This window comes from Herpailurus yagouaroundi, unplaced genomic scaffold, assembly GCF_014898765.1.
Source record: "Herpailurus yagouaroundi ecotype Mexico unplaced genomic scaffold, PumYag 162475, whole genome shotgun sequence".
NCBI lineage: Eukaryota > Metazoa > Chordata > Mammalia > Carnivora > Felidae > Herpailurus > Herpailurus yagouaroundi.
In genome coordinates, this window is record NW_024423201.1 from 148,873 (window position 1) to 170,531 (window position 21,659).

Genomic DNA, 21,659 nt, shown 5'->3' on the forward strand with positions numbered 1-21,659 from the left:
TTGGGAGAGGGGCAGAGAATGAGGGAGAGAGAGAATCCCAGGCAGGCTCTACACTGTCAGTGCAGAGCCCAATGCAGGGCTTGATCTCATGATCTCACATGATTGTGAGATCAAGAACTGAGCTGAAATCAAGAGTCAGATGGCCAATCGACTGAGCCACCCAGGTGACCCGTTACTAATTTCCCTGATGATGAGGGATGTTGAGCATCTTGTGTCTGTTGGCCATCTGGATGTCTTCATTGGAGAAATGTCTGTTCATGTCTTCTGCCCATTTTTAATTGAATTATTTGGAGTTTTTTGGTGTTGAGTTATAGAAGTTCTTTATATATTTTGAATACTAAGCCTTTATCAGATATGTCATTCAAAAATATCTTCTCCCATTCAGTAGGTTATCTTTTAGTCTTGTTAAAGTCTTTTAAAAAAACTTTTAGGGTATAATTGAGCTCATGGATTTTTTTTTTTTTTGTTTTTTTAAACAGCTTTGTTGAGATATAATTTACATTCCCTGCCCATTTAAGGTATTCAGTTCAATGGTTTTTAATTACATTTATAGAGTTGTACAACCATCACCATAATGTAATTTTAGAACATTTTTTATTATCTACAAACAAGCTCATGGTTTTTATATTAGGTTTCAGATGCCAGTGGATCCATGAGAGTGACTGTGGTGGCAGAAGAAAACCCCTTCTCCATGGCAATGCTACTTTCTGAAGAATGTTTTATTTTGGACCACGGTGCTGCAAAACAAATTTTCGTATGGAAAGGTAAAAAATGCCATTGACATTGTGGCTGTGCTTCAGATATACAGCTATTTCTGTAGAAGCGTAAAGAAAACATCTTTTCTGATTTTATTTTTTTTAACATTTATTTATTTTTGAGAGAGAGAGAGAGACAGAGCACAAGCAGGGAAGGAGCAGAGAAAGGGGGAGACACAAAATCTGAAGCAGGTTCCAGGCTCTGAGCTGTCAGCACAGAGCCTGACATGGAACTCAAACCCTCTAAGTGCGAGATCATGACCTGAGCTGAAGTCAGACACTCAACTGACTGAGCCACCCAGGTGCCCCTTTTTCTGATTTTAAAAAAAGTCTATCTTTTTGAGACTTGACCTGTAAACAGCTCATATAAAATGCAGACATTGACACCATGTTTTCTTCCTACTGGTATCATTTGCCAGAAATGATGGGGTTAAAGAAAGCATTAGAGAAACATGAAAAGATATATATATATATATATCTTTATATATATACGTATGTATATATAAAATAGTGATCATTATGATATTTCTAAATATGTTTAACATACTAGGAAATTTTTACCATTCTCAGTGTTCTTTTTTTTTTTTTTAATTTTTTTTTTTCAACGTTTATTTTTTATTTTTGGGACAGAGAGAGACAGAGCATGAACGGGGGAGGGGCAGAGAGGGAGGGAGACACAGAATCGGGAACAGGCTCCAGGCTCTGAGCCATCAGCCCAGAGCCTGACACGGGGCTCGAACTCACGGACCGCGAGATTGTGACCTGGCTGAAGTCAGACGCTTAACCGACTGCGCCACCCAGGCGCCCCACCATTCTCAGTGTTCTATTTAAATTATAATTATGTTCACTGCTTGGTATGCAAGTATTTATTAATCATATAATATCTTCCCTCTCTGAGATTCCTTTTTTAATGCTATATTTTATTTTTTTAATTAATTTTTTTTTTTTTTATTTTGAGAGAGTGAGGGAATGAGAGTAGGGAAGGGGCAGAGAGAGAGGGAGAGAGAGAGAATCCCAAGCAGACTCTGCACTGTCAGAGCAGAGCCAATTCAGGGCTCAAACCCATGAACTGCAAGATCATGACCTGAGCCAAAATCAAAAGTTGGATGCTTAACCAACTGAGCCACCCTGGTGCCCCGAGATTCTGTCTTTTTAATTTATCTTCCATTTTAGGTAAAGATGCTAATCCCCAGGAGAGAAAGGCTGCAATGAAGACAGCTGAAGAATTTCTAAAGCAAATGAATTATTCCACCAATACCCAAGTATGTGTGGACATGAACTGGCTAGAAAAAAAAAAAAAAAAAAGAACATGGGAGCTCCTCATATTGCCACAAAACTCATGAGAGAATTTGGTTCAAAGTAATATATGCATGGGAGTCACTCTTCACTTACATGTGTGCAACATGGTATCCTGTTGGGCCTACAAAGCTAGGCCCATAACTTTGTAGAAGATGGAATTTTGCAGAAACTGAAGATCATCCCTTCTGTGGGGCTGTATGATGAAAATAAGACCCTATCTGCTTCCTCCACAGCATTTCAGTCAAGATAATCAGCCACAGTTGAGTTAACTGAGAGCACTTTTCAGTTAGTCCTTAGAGCAAGTTGTACAGACGTGGGCTGATAGCCAGACAATATTTGGCCTCACTGAAATGAGCTTAGCTACCTGCTAGTTACTCCTCCTTTTCTGAATCTTTCAGACTCATCCTTTCTCTTCATTTTTGCATCCTAGCACAAGTAACACAATGAGATTGTTTCTTCCAGGTCACAGACCTCTTATAAACCTAATGCAGAAAAACAGTCCAGTGTGTTTGACTATAATGGTAACATAGGAAAGAACTTTGTTCTTATTTCACACATCCAAATTCAGTGGCAGTCACTGTAGTTGTGACAAAAAGCATTGGATTGTTTTACCTTCATATTTGGTCACCTTCCATCTTACATTCCGGTAAGAATCCCAGCTTCTAAGTTTACATCTGTCATCACAGGTGCCAAGACAATCTTTTTCGTTTCCTTAGTTTTTTTCTCCATTCCTGGTTGAATGTTTTTCCTCAGTCTCTTATTTTCCGCTGCATAATTACTTTTTTTTTTTTTTAACTTTAGATTCAAGTTCTTCCAGAAGGAGGGGAAACACCAATCTTCAAACAGTTCTTTAAGGACTGGAGAGATAAAGATCAGAGTGATGGCTTCGGGAAAGTGTACGTCACCGAGAAAGTGGCTCGAATAAAACAAATTCCTTTCGATGCCTCAAAACTACATAGTTCTCCGCAGATGGCAGCCCAGCACAATATGGTGGATGATGGTTCTGGCAAAGTGGAGGTATTTGGCTATTTCTGCTTGTGTTTTTTGTTTTCACCAAGCCCATTTATGCCAGTGCACTTGGAGATGTAACTTCAGGAAACTACAAACTTTGTAAAATGTGAATTTTATTTATGAATAAAGGTGACCCATGACTATATATTAAGTCAGGGAATTTAAAGCTGGAAGAGATGATCTCTGACTTTCAATCCTATTTTACAATGTGTATGTTGAGATTCCAAGAAGTTAGGTGATCTGTGCAAGATCACCTAATTATCATCTTAGAGACGTGGAACCCAGCCGTCTCTTTCCCTGGTCCAGAATCGCTCCAGCTCTTGGAACTGGGATTGTCCGGTGATACTGTACCAAATATCATTAGTTAGTCCTTTCTTGTAGCTTACAGGCATTCCCAAAGCAAATTGGACATGTGCTAAAATCACAGATATTTTTAGAGCATTCAAATTGTTTGATGTTACTCCTTTTTTTTTTTGACAAAAATGCTAATAACCCTCTAATAATTCTCCCTAACTCAACTCTCACCACACTCTACTCTTGAGTCACTTCACTTAATGAGAACTGGGTAATGTCACATCTTATTATAAAATATTTTAATGGTGGGGCGCCTGGGTGGCTCAGTCTGTTATGAGTCCGACTTTGGCTCAGATCATGATCTCACGGTTTGTGAGATGGAGCCCCGCATCAGGCTCTGTGCTGACAGCTTGGAGCCTGGGACCTGCTTCAGATTCTCTCTCTCTCTCTCTCTCTCTCTCTCTCTCTCTCTCTCTCTCGCCCCACCCCCATCCCCCAACTTGTGTTCTATCTCTCAAAAATAAATAAATGTTTAAAAAAATTTAAAAATAATTAAAAAAAAGGGGGCACCTTGCTGGCTCAGTCGGTTAAGCATCCGACTTCAGCTCAGGTCATCATCTCACGGTCTGTGAGTTCAAGCCCTGCATCGGGCTCTGTGCTGACAGCTCAGAGCCTGGAGGCTCATTCGGATTCTTTGTCTCTCTCTCTCTGTTTCTCTCTACCCCTCCCCCACTCATGCTCTGTCTCTGTCTCCAAAATAAACATTAAAAAAATTTTTCTTAATAAAAAAAAATACTTTAATGGCTCTGCATCGTATTCCTGAGAATATTCATCTTAAGCTGGGCCTACAAGGCCTTCAGTGCCTAGATCCTGGCTGTCCTCTCTGCCTCACCCTTCCACTGCCTGAGGGCATTTCCCCTCCTCCCTCGGGCTAACATCCCCACTCCTCCTTTGTAATTCAGTTAAGTCACAAGCTGCATCTCTTGGAGAAGCCTTTCCTCCCATACTGGAACAGCCTTTCTCTGTGCTCAAACCAAGCAGTATTTTTCACAGAACCCATCGTACTGTTCATTAACTTACAAACTTACAAAGCAGAATTGTTCAGTTACTTAGAAAGTTCTCCTCCTAGACCTCTTGTTAGTTCCTTGAGGGCAGGAATTGAATATTTTATCTTCGTATTCTCAAGGCTTACCACCAATATTTGGAGCAAAGTAGGGTAAAGAGATTTAAGACACAGTTTTTCCTCTTTTTGAAAGGCATGAAGTGAGAATCTAAGGTGTCCAGGGTTGTGGGAACGGTGAAGGGAGAAATGGCAGAGGGGTCTCAGCTTCTGGTCTGGGTCTTTCTCCTGCCCAGCAGGTCTCATGGCAGACTTGGCTCCCCAGCACCAACTATGTTCCCACTGCATTCTCCGTTTGTCACAGGTCACTGCGTCTCAGAGATGTCCTCCTGAGTCACCCCAGGACTGCTGAAATCTGGGGCTCTCTCTAGGCTTTTGGGCTTAGCCTGGCAGCTCTGGGGTTTCTCCTCTGCTCACCAGGATGGCACTGGAAGGCTTCTGTCTGCGAGCTCTGCCACCTACTCATCTCTCTAAATTTTGAAGCGAGGGGTGTACCCTGCCCCTGCCCAGGAGGGCGGGCATGCGCACAGTGCCTGGCGTGCTCTCTCCTGTTACTTTCCTGGTTCATCTACAGCTCTGCTTTCTCCAACTTGGAGTGTCTTTAATCTGTGATGAGGATGAGAAACTAGAAAAAAAAAAAAAATGGTTCTCCTACTTTTGTGCATTCGGTCTTCTGCCTACATGGCACCTTTTAAAAACAATCATGCAATCGGTGTCTTGATTATGTGGTCTCCATCTGCCACTCTTGCCTGAGAAGATAATAGTTTCATGGATTAAAATTCAGGGAAAAAATATTTTTAAATAAACAAACAAGGTATCTCCCAATGGATGAGAAATGTGATGCAAACTAAGAGATATATTTCTGAGCTGAATATTTTAGTTCATTATTCCACTGGAGTCTAGTGCTATTTTCACTAGTCAATCAAGCAATAGTTATGTATTAATCAATAGGCTCAGAACTGAGCTAAGTACTATGGAGGATGCAAAAAATTTATATAATTGCTTAGAAATGCAGTAAACAAATTGTCAAATAGATAAAATTTGGTCTCATTGCTTAATTTGTAAGCTAATTAGAGAAGTAATTTATGAATTTTTTATTAGGCTCTAAAGAAAAAAAAAATAAAAAGGGGCGCCTGGGTGGCTCAGTTAAGAGTCTGACTCTTTTTGATTTTGGCTCACATTGTGGTCATGAGATCAAACCCTACATAGGGCTCCTTAGGCCTGCTTAGGATTCTCTGTTTGTCTCCCTCTGCCATTTTTCCCTACTTGAATGCACACGTTTTCTCTCTCTTTCTGTCTCTCTCAAATAAGAAATAAATTTTTAAAAAGTTATTGGGGCATCTGGGTGGCTAAGTCAGTTGAGAGTCCAATTTTGGCTCAGGTCATGATCTCACAGTTCCTGAGTTTGAGCCCTACATCTGGCTCACTGCTGTAAGCACAGTGCCCAGTTTGGATCTTCTGTCCCCCCCTCTCTCTGCCCTTCCCTGTTCACATTCTCTCTCAAAAATGAATAAACATTTATATATATATATATATATATATGTATATATATATATATATAAACTTATTTAATAATAGATCTAAACCAAAAAAAATTTTTTAACTTATAACTACTATTATATCAAGAAAATGTTAATTTTGGTATGCACATTCGATTCCTTTCAGATTTGGCGTGTAGAAAATAATGGTAGGATTGAAATCGACCGGAACTCGTATGGTGAATTCTATGGTGGAGACTGCTACATTATACTCTACACTTATCCCAGAGGACAAATTATCTACACGTGGTAGGTGTCCCTCTTTCATAAGATCTCAAGTTCCAAGGAGGACAGATTTTGCTCCAAAGTTGCATTTCATTAAATTTCTTGGAAGAGGGGTAGAATTATCCTATAGTTACCCCAGTGAGATTTGTATAGCATGCATGTGATATTCTCTTTCAATATGGTTTTAACTGTATTTTGTAGGGGTTAGATAAAAATCATCCTTTCGAGTCTAGGAAAAAAGGTTTTGGTATCCAGAGGTAGTGTTCTTTTAGTAGATATGTAGTTGAATGTCTCATCTTCTGTGCAGGCTAACACTCTAGCTGGCCAGCACTGGCTACCAGGTGTTCTTATTGTTAAAATTCACAGAGGCCCATCCTGATTGAGACTGCAGAGTTGCAGTGAGGCAAACCCTCTAAGGAAGGGTTTATATATATTATATATATAATATTATATAATATAGTAATATATTTGTATTATTATAATATATAATATAATTTTATAATATTATAATTTTTATATTATTATTTTAATATTAAAATAAATATTTATTTAAAATAATTTATATAAAATAAATAATATTATTTTATAATATTATAAATTTTATAATAATTTTATATAATATATATATAAAATTTATGATTCTGATTCATACTCCAGTAAAAACTGATACAGTTTTACTCTTGGTCCCCATGAAATTCATGGCAGTAAAGGAGAAAAAAATGCCATTGTGTCCATACTTTATACAGTTTTGCATAATGATTTGAGTTATTTGAAGATTAAGTTTACTTAGAGTCCATGCCAAGGCCCTGTTCAATGGAGAGTGTCCAATCAGATAAGTTAGATGCACATACCATGGCTGAGTTGTTTCAAAGGGATGGGGATTCTATAACAAATCATAATCATGTGGGATTCTCAAACTTTTTATTAATATAGTGAAATCTGGTAAAATATTTCTGAGAAGACTGGGAAAAAAATTCTCAAAAAAAAGATCTTAAAACTGGATGGTGCAAGGGTGAAGCATGTTCCTACATGGTGATGGCAAACTTCAGTGGGTGTATTGAATATACGTGGACACAAGTTTCTGCTGATATGGTGACATTTCTCTATGGTGAGGGTCCCACCAGATGAGAGAGTCACCTCCATCCCTACAGTGTGACCACTTATCACGTACACTGACCAGTGCATTGAGCCCAACTAAGTTCAGGAGACTGGGATGACTATCTTTATCCTATAGGCTTTTGGTACTAAAGGGTGGTCCAGGGACCAGAAGCATCAGCATCACCTGGGAGCTAGTTGGAAATGGAGAATTCCACCACCTGCTTTTGGCCCACTAAAGCAGAACCTGCATTTTAATGAGAACCCCAGATGATTCATATGCCCTTTTGCGATTAACAGTCACTGCCTTCGGCAATGGGTCACATCATATCCCATTAAAGATTAACATTAGCTGTTTAACTGAGTGTTTATGATGTCATCTTCATAGCAACTTTTTTTTTGTTTTTGTTTTTTTTTGAGCAGCATGTTTGTGTCAGCAAAGTGCTGGATGTTTCTGTATATTATGATTCTTCCTCACAACCAGGTTATTTTCAAAAGACAAAAAGGGAGGAGGGAATCAAACAGATTAAGTAACTTAACCCAAATTCACAACTGTTGTAACTAGTGAAGCAACATTTCACACCTTGATCTACCGCTCTCTTTAATTCTCCAGCTGAGTGTGGCTACCCCCTGGCATAAGCTATGTTCTTCTTTTGCAGTTTCCTCTTCTACAATTGCAATTCAGAACGGTGTTTGTGTAAAGCATGGCATTTATAGGGATAAACCAGTCATTCCCAGTCAGCTTTTCTTCTATATTGTTTTTTGGTCTGCCTCTTAATGCTCTTTTGTATGTAAAAATGTGATTGTGGTGCTTAGATCAAGAAAGACTAATAAACAAACAATTCAAGAGAATATTTTGAAAAGTTAAAAATTTGTAATCTACATAAATAACAATGTGAATATAACTAAAACAGACTAAATCAGATTATAAACATTCATTGCGGTTATTATTTCTCAAATCATTTCCAAGTATTCACGGAGCACTTTCTATATGCCAAGCACTGTGCTAGGTGGATACTAAAGACACAGTGGTGAGAAAATTATATAACGTGTCCCAAGAATTTTTATTTTAAAAAGAAGCAGATCGGGGTGCCTGGGTGGCGCAGTCGGTTAAGCGTCCGACTTCAGCCAGGTCACGATCTCGCGGTCCGTGAGTTCGAGCCCCGCGTCGGGCTCTGGGCTGATGGCTCAGAGGCTGGAGCCTGTTTCCGATTCTGTGTCTCCCTCTCTCTCTGCCCCTCGCCCGTTCATGCTCTGTCTCTCTCTGTCCCAAAAATAAATAAACGTTGAAAAAAAAAATTAAAAAAAAAAATTAAAAAAATAAAAAAATAAAAAGAAGCAGATCAGGGGCACCTGGGTGCCTCAGTTGGTGAAGCATCTGGCTCTTGGTTTCGGCTCAGGTTTGAGCCCGTGATTCGTGGGATCGAGCCCCACATTGGGCTCTGCGCTGCCAGAATTCTCTACCCCTGGCATTCTGCCCTTCCCCTGAAAATGCGCACATGCACGCGCCCTCTCTCTTTTTCAAAATAAATAAACTTTAAAAAAAAAGAAGCAGATTATTAACAAGCATTTCAATGAAGTATGGAGGATTTTAAGAGAAAAGCGAGCTAAGTGATCTTTGGAGAGTTCTAGACCGACACCCAAACCCCCTTCTAGGCTATTGGGGAAGAGCTCCTAGAAGAAGTGACATCTTAGTGGGAGCAGAAGTAGCAGCTAGGCAGACAAGCAAATAGAGAAGTTGCTCTAAGCAATGCAGGTAAGGGTGCTCTAACCTACTAGTAATGACATATGGCTGCAGCAAAGTTAGGAAGCAAAAGATAAAATCAGAGAAATTATAAGGAGTCAAATTGTGAATGGCCTTGTAACCGTCCTGGGGAGGATACACTTTAGTGTCAGGTCCTTGGAGATGTCAGTCAAGGAGTTTTCTTAGGGGAGTAGCATGATTGGCTTTCATATTAAAGAAAATATTCTGGGTTGACATCTAAAAGAATGGACTGATGGGAGGAGATTGGTGGCAGGGAGGCCACTGGGAATGTGTTGCAATAATCCCAGTTGAATGATAATGTGGCCAGAACTCAGCGTACGGGCAACAGGGAATGCATAAGGTAAGTTTGTACAGTGTTAAGGAGTTGACATCTGAAAGACTAGTTTTGGGAAGTAGGGAAGATGAGCAAATAAAGGTGCCCCTCACCCAGATTTCTGGTCCATGCACAAAGGCATAGTGTTTCATTCACTGAGATAAGAAACTTGAGAAGAAGACAGGTTTGGCTCTCTCTCAAAAATTCTAAGGGAAAAATGTGAGAAGATGCCACACTCTTCATAGTTCCTCTCTTTGGGATGGGACTGGGATGGAAGGGGTGGTCATTTAAGTTTCTTCTTTCCAATTTGATGTGTTCAAGGTATCTGTGATGATAATTATGATTTTTGAGATATCAAGACTATAAATTAGGTATTGAGAGTCCTTATTTTGAGAGTCTTTGCCATTTAATACCACAGATGTTACATATAAGTGTGTTAATGTATGGTTTGCACGACTTCAAGCGCTTCTATAGTGGTAGTGAAGAGACATTTAGAAAACAAGCAGATCTCCTGAAGATTAGGTTTCAAACTAACAACTTCCCAGTTTATGGGATCATTTTGAAACAGGAGTATAAGTAGTTTAAGTCCAGGAGGCACAGTAAAAGGTGAAGGACTAGAATTGTCACCTACTGAATACACAAAGTTGTTGTTTCTTTTTAATTTCTAAAACTACTTATATTCTAACATGATAGGAGAAAAATAACTTTGCCAATGGTCTTTTCTCTGGAATGTCAGGTAATTGAAATTGAACAAACACTGAACAATGGCAGTGATGAATCTCTCGATGCAATAAATTCTATTTCCATGCAGCATTCATTTTCAACAACTAACAAGTGCCAAAGGTTTATAAAGAAGAAATCATGTCAGGGAGATTGCTCTCCCCTTCCACCCCCCAAGAAAAGGATTTCAAAACTAGGGAAAAGAGCAACTTTATTATGTCTTCGTTGTACAAGTGGAGTATTTGACCCCTTAGGTCATAGATCCATAAAACAAATTAGTGTTAATCTCTGTGGATGGGAGCATGGGTCACTTTGACAGCAAGTGGAAGAAGGGCTGGAGATAAGTAGTGAAAAACTTATTAGGAGTGTCAGAAGGTGAAAGTTTGGCGAGGCTTTCCAGGTTTGCTGGTTGAAATACTGCAGGGAAAAAAAAGGAAATCGAGACAAAAGTTTGGTGATATTGTCTATAGTCAGTTGAAGTTTTTTCCTGCAGGGGGAAAAAAAAGGAAATGGAGAAATAATTAGGAAACTGCAGATGTGACAGAGAAATGACGGATGTTAGGAGAGCCAGCTATTATCCTCAGCTCTGTGCTACTCCCTGCTCTGCTGTCAGTAGCTCACAGAAGCTTTTGTTAACATTATTGGCTCCTGGAAAATTTAGGCTATTAGCATTAAAAGACTATGGACTACATTTTTATGATGTCTTTATTAAGGATACCTTTTTATTTTCTTTTAAATGTGTGCCTCACATGAGCATGTCCTTGTTTTTCTTTCTTGCTGCCCTTTGTAGAATATTTTTATATCATTTGATTCTGCTGGTGCCATGAAACATTCTAAAATAAACAAAACTTGTTTCCTGTACCCAGTGTTTTGGGATATCTGTGTGTATATGTGTACATATGTGTGTGTTGCCCGGTATAGGAAGTTATTGGTAATCTGTTCTGGGTATGAGACAGGTAGGTTACTCTTAAAGTTTCAGAAGTGTATGGTTAACTTCTGAAATCCAGTTCCAGAATTAGTATTTCTAATTAGTATACCTCCTGTTAACCCCTAGTCAGACAGAGATGGGAGAATTGGCTAGAAACAACCATTGCTCAGTGCTTTGGTTTTTCCCCCTCACAAACTCCTCAAATAAGCAGATCTCCCAAAGGTTGCCTTACAGGTTAAGCTAGTGATTGGAGTTCTAGGCACAAGCTCCTTAGGAAGAGAAACTGCAAATGAACTGGATTAACTGATTTATTGACCCCTTTCTGGGCCGCTGGTAGTTCAGCCTCGCTTATGGTTTTATTAGTAATTCCTTGTCGTCCTAGACAAGATGGGGCCTCTCCATTGCCTACTTCTTATGATTATTTCCTTAATTTTCCTGGGTCCAGACATTTGTTACTATGGTCACCAAGTGTTCATGTAAAGATAGGATACTTTTAATAGACAGCCTAATAGGTTAGGCTGATGTTCTACTCAAATGGGTTATTTTTACTGCAGAGATGGATTCCCAAAATAGGTAGCTTCAACCTGAAGTCAGACAGACCTGATTACTTCGCTAAGTTATATTTTACTTAGCTAAGTTATATGTAAGGAGCCAGGCCTTGATTTATTTTCCTATAAAATGGGGATAAAAAATAATTATCATGTATAGTTCTAGGCAATACACAGGGCAATACATTGCCTAATGTTCGTACTTTCAAAAAACGATAGCTTCTATGGCCATATCGTGTCAAAACAGTTGGTCTCATCTTGATCTTTCATGATGACTTAAGTCTCTGAAATGCCTACATTAGAAAGTCTTAGAACTCAAATACAAACTAAATGACTTTACTTTGGTTCCTCCAGGCAAGGAGCAAATGCCACAAGAGACGAGCTGACTACATCTGCATTCCTGACTGTTCAGTTGGATAGGTCGCTCGGAGGACAGGCTGTGCAGGTTGGGCTATTTTTACTCCCGGAACTCATACAAGTTGAAGTTTGGCTAGCTCAGTAACTAGTTAAAGCTTTCGTCTCAAGTTGGGATGGGAATTTGAACATTTTCTAAATACTACATTTTTTTCATTTTGGAATTTAAATGTTCCTATTCTCATGCCATGGTAGTTCTCTCAGATTCTGGAAAATAAGGAGCAAACAAAATGAAAAAAAACAACCAAAAAAACGTATTAACAGACCTAAGGAACCAAATGAACTGACAGGTACTTGACATGAAACTGTTCTACCCAAGTTATTACTTATAGCAGCTCACTTTCCAGCTTTCAAGTCTTTGTAAATGTGTCATTACTTCTTAAAAAATAATAATTAAATAGAGAGGTAAGTCAGATACTTTAGTACAGACAATCTAAGCTGTGTAGGCCAAATTTGTTTTTCCAGCTGGTTTTTTTTTTCCATCTTTGCCTGGAAGTTAGACCTAAATTTAAAGCAAGTTAAATCTAAATGTAAAGGTGCATGTTAACTTTTTACTTGTTTTTATTTTTAGTTTTTTAAGTTTATTTATTCATTTTTGATAGTGAGCAAGAGTGAGAGAGAGACGGAGAAAGAGAATCCCAAGAAGACGCCGCTGTCGGCACAGAGCCCGATGCGGGGCTCCATCCCACAAACTGTGAGATCATGACCTGAGCTGAAATCAAGAGTTAGACACTTAACTGACTGATCCACCCAGGTGACCCAATTTTTAAATTTTTTACAAATTAGCAAGATGACTGAATTCTTTAAATTCACTTAACTCTACTTTCCCATGAACTATTGTATTCACTTCTTGAATGAAATACTTCTAGGGGCACCTGGATGGCCCAGTCGGTTAAGCATCCGACTCTTGATTTCAGCTCAGGTCATGAGATCATGGTTCATGAGGTGAAGCACCAAGTCGGGCTCTGCACTGACAGCAAGGAGCCTGCTTGAGATTCTCTCTCTCTCTGCCCCTCCCCTGCCCTGTCTCTCTCTCTCTCTCTCAAAAATAAATAAACATTTTTAAAAAAGAAAGAAATATTTCCAGCTAAGAACTGACAGCAGTCATTTAATTGATCTTTAAAGTGTTCCTTACCAAGTTATGCAAAAACTTTGAAGATATGCATTGTGCTTTATAAATTCTATATTTCATAATAAAATACTTGATATACCCAATGAACGAATTTGCATTCATTGTTAGCCAATGTGAATCCTAAATTCACTATGAAATGGTAATGTGTAGTTTAACCACTAGATGGCAGTAGTTTATAATAATATATAAACAACTCCAGTCCTGCACTGCTGTTTGAAACATTCCTTTGCAGAGTGTATTAACTGTAGTGAAGATTTTTCAATTTACCTTTTATCTCTTTTATCTTAATTTAGCAGTAGAAAATGAGTCTTATTCAGTGGCCCACTTTTTTGTGTGTTGGCAGTTGAGGTTTTCTCAATGTCACCCCAAGTTTGGAGTTGTGACTTAAAAGACATTTGCATAAGTTGCTACTTGCTTATCTGCATGTTTGCTAATTGAAAGATATCTGTGGGGTGTGCCTGGCCGGCTTGGTCAGTAGAGCATGCAACTCTTGATCTCAGGGTTGTGAGTTCAAGCTCCATGGTGGGTGTAGAACTAACTTTAAAAAATAAATAAGTAAATAAAAAAGAAAAGAAAAAAGAAAAATATCTGTGAAGTTAGTTATTTTAGTGCTCCCTAGGCCTCCGGGCTATGGTTTGTACATCAGCATTCCCATTTACTTGGCTTCTAACAAAAGACACACCAGGGTGACTGAGACAGTTCAGTTTTAGCATAGAGCAAAATAATTGAAGAAAATAGAGAACTGACACAAAATTTGAGCTGTTTGTGTAAGGAATTGCATCAGTAATTTATATAAGAAACAGGAGATTTGTTTCTAATCCAATATCTGGTGTTCAGCTACTAGGTGAAGTTAAATGATTTACTATTTACTTTCTTCAATTTCCTTATCCTGAAGAGTCCTTATATTACGTATTGTAAGTGGTTATATTTAGCAAATCTATTACCATTTCTATAGATAAGAAGTAGAAAATATATTCAATTTTTGTTTTTGCCAGCTTTTGATGTTTGGATTGAAATCTATTCATCTCCAGATTATCACAATGTTTTCATCTCATAGTTGTAGAGATGTAGAAATAATAAATATGCTTTGGCGTTGCCTTATTTTGGGAAGCATTTAAATGTACATCTCTTCACCTTCTGAACAAGATCCAAAACGTTTCAGAAACAAGTATATCACTAAACATCTGTAGTGTTGGTGCTCTTGAAAAAAGTAATTTTTATAAATGATGGCATACACAAGGACTGTGTTGTGTTTTTCTCTTTTGGAGATGTAGATGAACAGCCTTATCTGTTTATACTTTCTGGAAGCAGAGAGTGGTACAGTATGGTGATGTTTCCCCTGAGAAGAAACTGCTCAGGGTGCTGTGTCTGGAGTAAAAGATTCTTAAGTCAGCAGGAAAACTGTGCTTGATTTGCATTAACCTATATTTTCTGTTAATCATCATGCCTTCTGCGCTTCATTTTTAATTTGTTTTTTGTTTTGTTTTCAAAAAGGAAAATAACACATGTGGAAATACAGCCTTCTTTCACTGCACCCTTTATTACGTTTCTTTTATCCCCCCTGCCCCCCAGATCCGAGTCTCTCAAGGCAAAGAGCCTGCTCACCTGCTGAGTTTGTTCAAAGACAAACCGCTCATTATTTACAAGAACGGAACATCAAAGAAAGGAGGTCAGGCACCTGCTCCCCCTATACGCCTCTTTCAAGTCCGGAGAAACCTGGCATCTATCACCAGAATCATGGAGGTAATGTCACGCATTCAATGAAACATGCCCTGTTTACAGACTTCCCGGTGGACCTGAGCTATCAACAAATAGTAGTCTTCAAAAAATTGGCAAATTCCTTTTATTTCGATAGTTAATCCATTGTTCACAATAACAAATTGCTAAAAGCAGGAGAACCAAGTTAGCTCCAGATATCAGGCCTGTCACACTTTTCGTCTGCATTGTACCAAAACAAATACATTTTAAGAGTAATGTAACAAATCAAACGGTCAAAGGCCCGAGGAAGCTGAAACTTTGTCTTGAAAGGCCTGGAGGAAGATGGATGGCATGTAATGGCCAGGTGGTCATAGTGGGGAAATCCAAGAGGGAAAGCCCGTGTTTGTATAGGTGTAACAGCTGTGGAAGGTAAGCTTCATCGCACAGGGGGCCAGAGCCATAACTCAACGAGCCACATAAGCTATCTCTGACAGCAACTGTGAAAGAAATCAAACCCCGTATCACAGGTCATAAGACAAGAAGACCTCCAGGTATGGACAAGGCTGGCAGGCATGGGTGTTTACATGGCTGGTGTTTTCACCTCTAGGCTGGTGTTTTCATCACTTTTCATCATCCAGACCCTTCAGTCACCATTGAAATCCAAGTCTCCCCAGTCAGCCCTAAACTGCCCTGCACATTCTGTACTCCCCACACCTGGACCCACCTGCGAACCCTTCCCCTTCACACAAACCATTCAGCTGAGCCGTTGAAGCTAGGTGGGTCATAGCACCCCCCCTACTACAATCTGTTCCCTATATCACCCTCCCCCTTTTTGCACTATGGCTGTCCTCTGAGGACATTGCCCATACAGCTCTCTCAAGTGGCAGGTGTTTTTCCCCAGTGCCCTCTTACCAGACATGGGGGCGGCTGGAGTATCCTCTGCTCACCCTTGGCTGTTTGACTTTTGTCCTTCTTATCAGACTCTCCCTCCCTCAGCTTCCTTGTGCTGTTGTCCATGGAGCTGCCAGTCCTTCCCCTCTTATTCTTTGGTGGTTTCAGCCATTGTTGGACTCTGTCCATCACTCTGGCTTCTCTCATCCAACAGTCTTATTGTTGACCCCTTTTATCTCACACTCACGTGGTCCTGTACTAAACCGTGCCATTGACAATCACTTTAGCACCTCAGAAATCTGTTTCAGACATCTAATCTCTGACAACCATCTGCTGTCATTTGGCCCCTTTACTCTAGGATGCATATCCCAGCAATCTCAAACCTGAATCCATGCACCCCCTCCATCCATCACACCCTTCATATCCTCCACTCTCCAGATCTCTCCTTTGAGAACTGAGTCAGAGTTTCAGAGAACATAAACGTAATCACACAAGAGTCACTTATCTACTCCCCAAGTTCACCATTGTGTCTGCATCTGTTCTTATATATTCTCCTTCTTGTCTGTTTTGTGGAATACATTTATTTATATTTAACAATTCATAGGTATTTTATAACAGTTACTTATATATAAATACCAAATTATTTTATAAATTGATATTGATATACCCATATCCACAAATTAACAATGCAAATTAATGTTTGTAAAAAGTAATATCTTGAGGGGCGCCTGGGTGGTGCAGTCGGTTGAGCGTCCGACTTCAGCCTGGTCACGATCTCGCGGTCCGTGAGTTCGAGCCCCGCGTCAGGTTCTGGGCTGACAGCTCAGAGCCTGGAGGCTGTTTCCGATTCTGTGTCTCCCTCTCTCTCTGCCCCTGCCCCGTTCATGCTCTGTCTCTCTCTCTGTCCCAAAAATAAATAAACATTGAAAAAAAAAAATTAAAAAAAAAAAAGTAATATCTTGGTAAATAAATTAATACATGTTTATTACATAAACAAACAAAATGTGACTTCTGTCCTAAGGCTGAATTCTTACCACCTGTCACCACCAACTCCTGTCCAGAACCTCCCACCCTCTTGCCTTCCTACGGGCTTTCTTGGATTCCACTGTCCCATGTTCTTATCTCACTTCCTATTCATCATTATGGCTGGCAGTAATCTCCTTTCTCTGTCCTCAGTGTATTCTTCTCTTCTGGATTATTTACTTCACAATACAAGCATACCTTCAAAACACTCCCATCTTCCTTTAAAAACTATCTTTTGACCCTGATCCTGCCAGCTACCGTATCCTTTCTCTGTCCTCCTTAAGAGCACAGATCCTCAAAAGCATTGCCCTCGCTCACTCCCTATCCGTACACGTGTAAGCCTCTTCTCTGTAAAGCCGTTCTCCTCAGGCATCCATTCCCACCACGCCTATGCTGTTATCTAGTTGCCAGTGCCCCCCATTCACCATCTTTTCGGACCCCTTTACTTAACCTTCCATTAGCCTTTGCGACAGTTGCCCTTCCCTGGCTTCTTGAAACACTATTATTTTTATTTTATTTTTTTCACCAGGCCTCTGAAGCCACTTACAAGATTTCTTCCAAACTTCTAAAGAGTGTTTTTGTTCCACTTCTCATACTAAACCAGTTTCTGCTTCTCCTCTGCTGTGTGTCCTCCGAGCCCCCTAAGGCTCAGTCTTGGCCCTCTCCATGATGATCGCATTCAGTCATATCATTTAAATGCTATCATGTACACTGATCTCATCCAGAACATTCTGTACACGGGTTCTGATGTGTTCAATGATGACTAATTATTATTTTTTTTAATCTATCAAATTAACCATTAAGCTCTCATCTATAGGTACACTCAGCTGATGTCAGAAGAGTTGACAAGAATCCTTGCATTCCTGGTCTCTTCCTTGCACATCTTTATGAGACATGCAAGCTCCCTGTGATGTGGTTCCTTTGTGTCCTTTCAGCCTCTGAAACTGGCCTTCACATTCCTAGCCTCTCTGAAATGTGCTAGTCAAAACCATGTTTGTGAGGCTTTCTGTTTTCATCTCCTGGGACGCTAATGCTTTATAATGTTCTATTTTGGAACTACCTTCCTGATGTCACACTAGCCCCTGTGTGGGCCTCTTGCCCCCTGTCTATCATCCAACCTCTTTCTTCTGTACCAATAAAGAGACATTTGGATGAGAAATTGGAAGTCCTGGTTCCTATCAATCTCCATCATCACATCTGATAGATTCCTTTGACTGTTGGTCCAAGAGACCTTGTTCCTACTGAAAAAGGATGATAACCACTTCCCTGAATGTTACCAACCCCTGGAACACATCTTTAACATTTCCAACAGATTGTGTGTCAACTATATTTTAATTAAAAAACAAATAAAAAACAGAACTTCCAATGATTCCTTCCTCCTCTGGGGCGCTCTCTGGGGATAGGGCCCTGGCAAACCTGGTGAAATCCAGCTCTCCATGTTAGTTGATGGCACTTCAACCCAGTTGGCCAAGTGCCAGCATTTGGCAGCTGAGCATCACCTCCTTCTTGAAACGCTGTCTGCACTTGGCCTTGAGAACACCACACTTGGGTTTTCTTCCTCTCTCATGGTTGTTCCATCTCAGTCTTTCTCACTGGTTCTTCTTCATCACATTGAACCCCACAGTTGTGCAGAAAGTCATACTGTCAGTGACACAGTCACATGGTCAGACAGGTTCTCACAGAGTCTGACACAGAGTCACAGAATCACAAGGTCATAGGCAGGAAAACACCCATCCTGGGACCTTGGGCTCACTAGCAGGCCCGACACTGCACATGCTTGCCCTGCCCCGAGGTTCCACGTCCAGCCTCACCCTCAGGTGAGAGTCTGGGCCTGTCTGGGTCCTTCTCACTCCTCTGTGGCCATAGGGAGCACAACTGTGCTCACCTGGCCAGTCCCTGAGAGTGGCCATGGCTTTGTGGTTGAAAGGAAGGGGCATGTCAGTGCTGTGTTTTTAATCTGCTATAGTCTTTTATAATTTGACTTATGATTTATCTGAGCCTGGAGAACCTTTTAGTGAATTTGCATTGTTATCTCTTTGCCAACATTGGACTCCAGTTCCGATTTTATGATTCCTAGGTGTCCTTTGTAATTTTTTGGTGTTTTTTTTTTTTTTAATTTCAGTATGATTAACATACAGTGTTATATTAATTCCAGGTATACAATATAGTGATTCACCAGTTCCATACATTACTCAGGGCTCATCAAGATAAGTGTACTCTTCATATCCTTTATATATTTTATCCATCCTTCCCCTCTTCCCTCTGGTGATAATCAGTTTGTCCTCTGTAGTTAAAGGTCTGTTTTTTTTTGGTTTGTCTCTTTTTTCCCTTTGTTCATTTGTTTTAATCCACTTATGAATGGAATTATATGGTGTTTGTCTTTCTCTCACTGGCTTATTTCACTTAGTATTATACTCTGTAGCTCCATCTATGTTGTTGCAAATGACAAGATTTCGTTGCTTTTTAGACTCAGTAATATATATAGCTGGAAGTTTTATACACACACACACACACACACACACACACACACACACACAGTCACTTCTTTATTATCCATTCATCTATTGATGGACACTTGGGCTGCTTCCATAATTTGGCCATTGTAAATGCTGCCTCAGTAAATATAGGCATGTATATATCCTTTTGAATTTGTGTTTCTCATGCTCTTTGGGTGAATACCCAATAGTACAATTACTGGATCATAGTGTAGTTCTATTTTTAGGTTTTTGAAGAACCTCCATACTGTCTACACAGTGGCTGCACCAGTTTGCATTCCCACCAACAGTGCAGGAGGGTTCCCCTTTCTCCACATCCTTGCCACTATTTGTTCTTTCTTGTGCTGTTGATATTAGCCATTCTGATAGGTGTGAGGTGATACCTCATCGTGGTTTTGATTTGCATTTCCCTGATAATGAGTGATGTGGAGCATTCCTTCATGTGTCTGTTGGCCACCTAAATGTCTTCTTTGGAAAAATGTCTGTTCATGTCTTCTGCTCATTTTTAATTGGATTATTTGTATTTTTTGGTGTTGGGTTATATAAGTTCTTTATGTATTTTTGATACTAACTCTTTATTGGATATGTCACTTGCAAATATCTTCTCCCATTCACTCGGCTGTCTTAATTTTGTTGGTCGTGTCCTCTGCTGTGCGGAAGTTGTTATTTTGATGTAGTGCCAAAAGTTTTGCTTTTGTTTCCCTTGCCTCAGAGACATATGTAGAAAGATGTTGCTATTGCCAATGTCAGAGAAATGACTGCCTATGCTCTCTTCTGGGATTTGTATAGTTTCAGGTCTTACATTTGGATCCTTAAACCATTTTGAGTTAATTTTTGTGTATGGTGTAAGAAGGTGGTCCAGTTTCATTATTTTGCATTCTTTTGCATTCTAGATGCATTTCTGCATCTTCTATTTTGTATCATTTGCATGTTGCTGTCCAGTTTCCCCAACACGATTTGTTGAAGAGACTGTCTTTTTTCCCGTTGCATATTCTTGCCTCCTTTCTCAAAGATTAAGTGACCATATAATTGTGGGCTCATTTCTGGGTTTTCCATGTTAGTTGATCTAGGTGTCTATTTATGTGCCAGTACCATACTGTTTTGATTGCTACAGCTTTGTAATATAACTTGAAGTCTGGAATTGTGATATCTCTAGTTTTGTTTTTCTTTTCCAAGATTGCTTTGGCTCTTCAGGGTCTTTTGTGGTTCCATACAAACTTTAGGATTGTCTGTTTTAGTTCTGTGAAAAATGCTGTTGGTATTTTCATAGGGATTGCATTAAGTCTGTAGACTGCTTTGGAAAGGTTTCCTTTTGATTATTTGAAAAACCCCTTTAAGTTGGGGAAAGAAAAACTGAACATCTTTTGCTTTATGTGTGTCATTTGTGTACATTACACCCACTTTCCAACCATCATTTATAGCCTATACTTGTTCTTATGATTTCTTTGAATATCATTTTTGTTACTTATCACTTACATTTGGGTAATTTTATTTGTAGAGCCCTGTGCTTGTCTGGGGGCAGATAAGCATTCTAAAGTGACACAGAGAAAAGTGCTACTAATGTTTCTTTTTTTAAGAAAGTGTTTATTTATTTTGAAGCAGACAGAGAGCTCTAGCGGGAGAGGGGGAAAGAGAAAGGGAGAGAGACAGAGAGACAGAGAGAGAGAGAGAGAGAGAGAGAGAGAGAGAGAGAATCCCAGGCAGGCTCTTCACTGTCAGCACAGAGCCCAACATGGGGCTTGATCTCACAAACCGTGAGATCATGACCTGAGTGGAAACCAAAAATGGGACACTTAAGCGACTAAGCCACCCAGCTGCCCCCAATGTTTCTAATACCGTAGTGGTGTCCTAGTGCCACCCTGGGATCATGACAAAAGGCAAAGGATGGTTTGTCCCTGTCACAGCTTCTCAGGCATGTTTATTGAGGGAACAGCAATGAATTTGAATCACTGTGTTATTTTTCTTTATACTCTAGGTGGATGTTGATGCACATTCCTTGAATTCCAATGATGTTTTTGTCTTGAAACTGCGGCAAAACAATGGCTACATCTGGATAGGAAGAGGTGCTAGCCAGGAGGAGGAGAAAGGAGCAGAGTATGTAGTGAGTGTCCTCAAATGCAGAACCACAAGGATTCGGGAAGGCAGGGAACCAGGTGTGTACTGTGGGGAGAAGGACAGCAGCCAACATTTCTATTTGGTATCATTGCTAATTATGTATTTATTTATTTTGATAAATAGGGCCTTTGTAATAGTTACAGGGCATTAAAAATCCTTTCATTAGTTGCAAAAGTGGGTGATGGTACCTGTCATATTTAAGTAATTTCTTAACATTAAAGTCAAGGTTAATGTAAAGCAATACCAACTCCATGCTCCTGGAAAAGCATTCAATAACTCG

The 21,659-nt window shown here is 39.7% G+C and overlaps 1 protein-coding gene across 1 annotated transcript in view; it reads left to right on the top strand.

Moving 5' to 3' along the window:
* The window catches only part of LOC121026784 (adseverin), an 82,462-nt gene that overhangs the window by 52,909 nt on the left and 7,894 nt on the right, over positions 1–21,659 (top strand). The window contains exons 6-12 of the mRNA XM_040469562.1: positions 632–764; positions 1,929–2,017; positions 2,856–3,071; positions 6,145–6,266; positions 11,966–12,056; positions 14,730–14,900; positions 21,240–21,417. Coding sequence (XP_040325496.1) covers positions 632–764; positions 1,929–2,017; positions 2,856–3,071; positions 6,145–6,266; positions 11,966–12,056; positions 14,730–14,900; positions 21,240–21,417 — 1,000 coding nt within the window. The remainder of the gene's footprint in view (positions 1–631; positions 765–1,928; positions 2,018–2,855; positions 3,072–6,144; positions 6,267–11,965; positions 12,057–14,729; positions 14,901–21,239; positions 21,418–21,659) is intronic.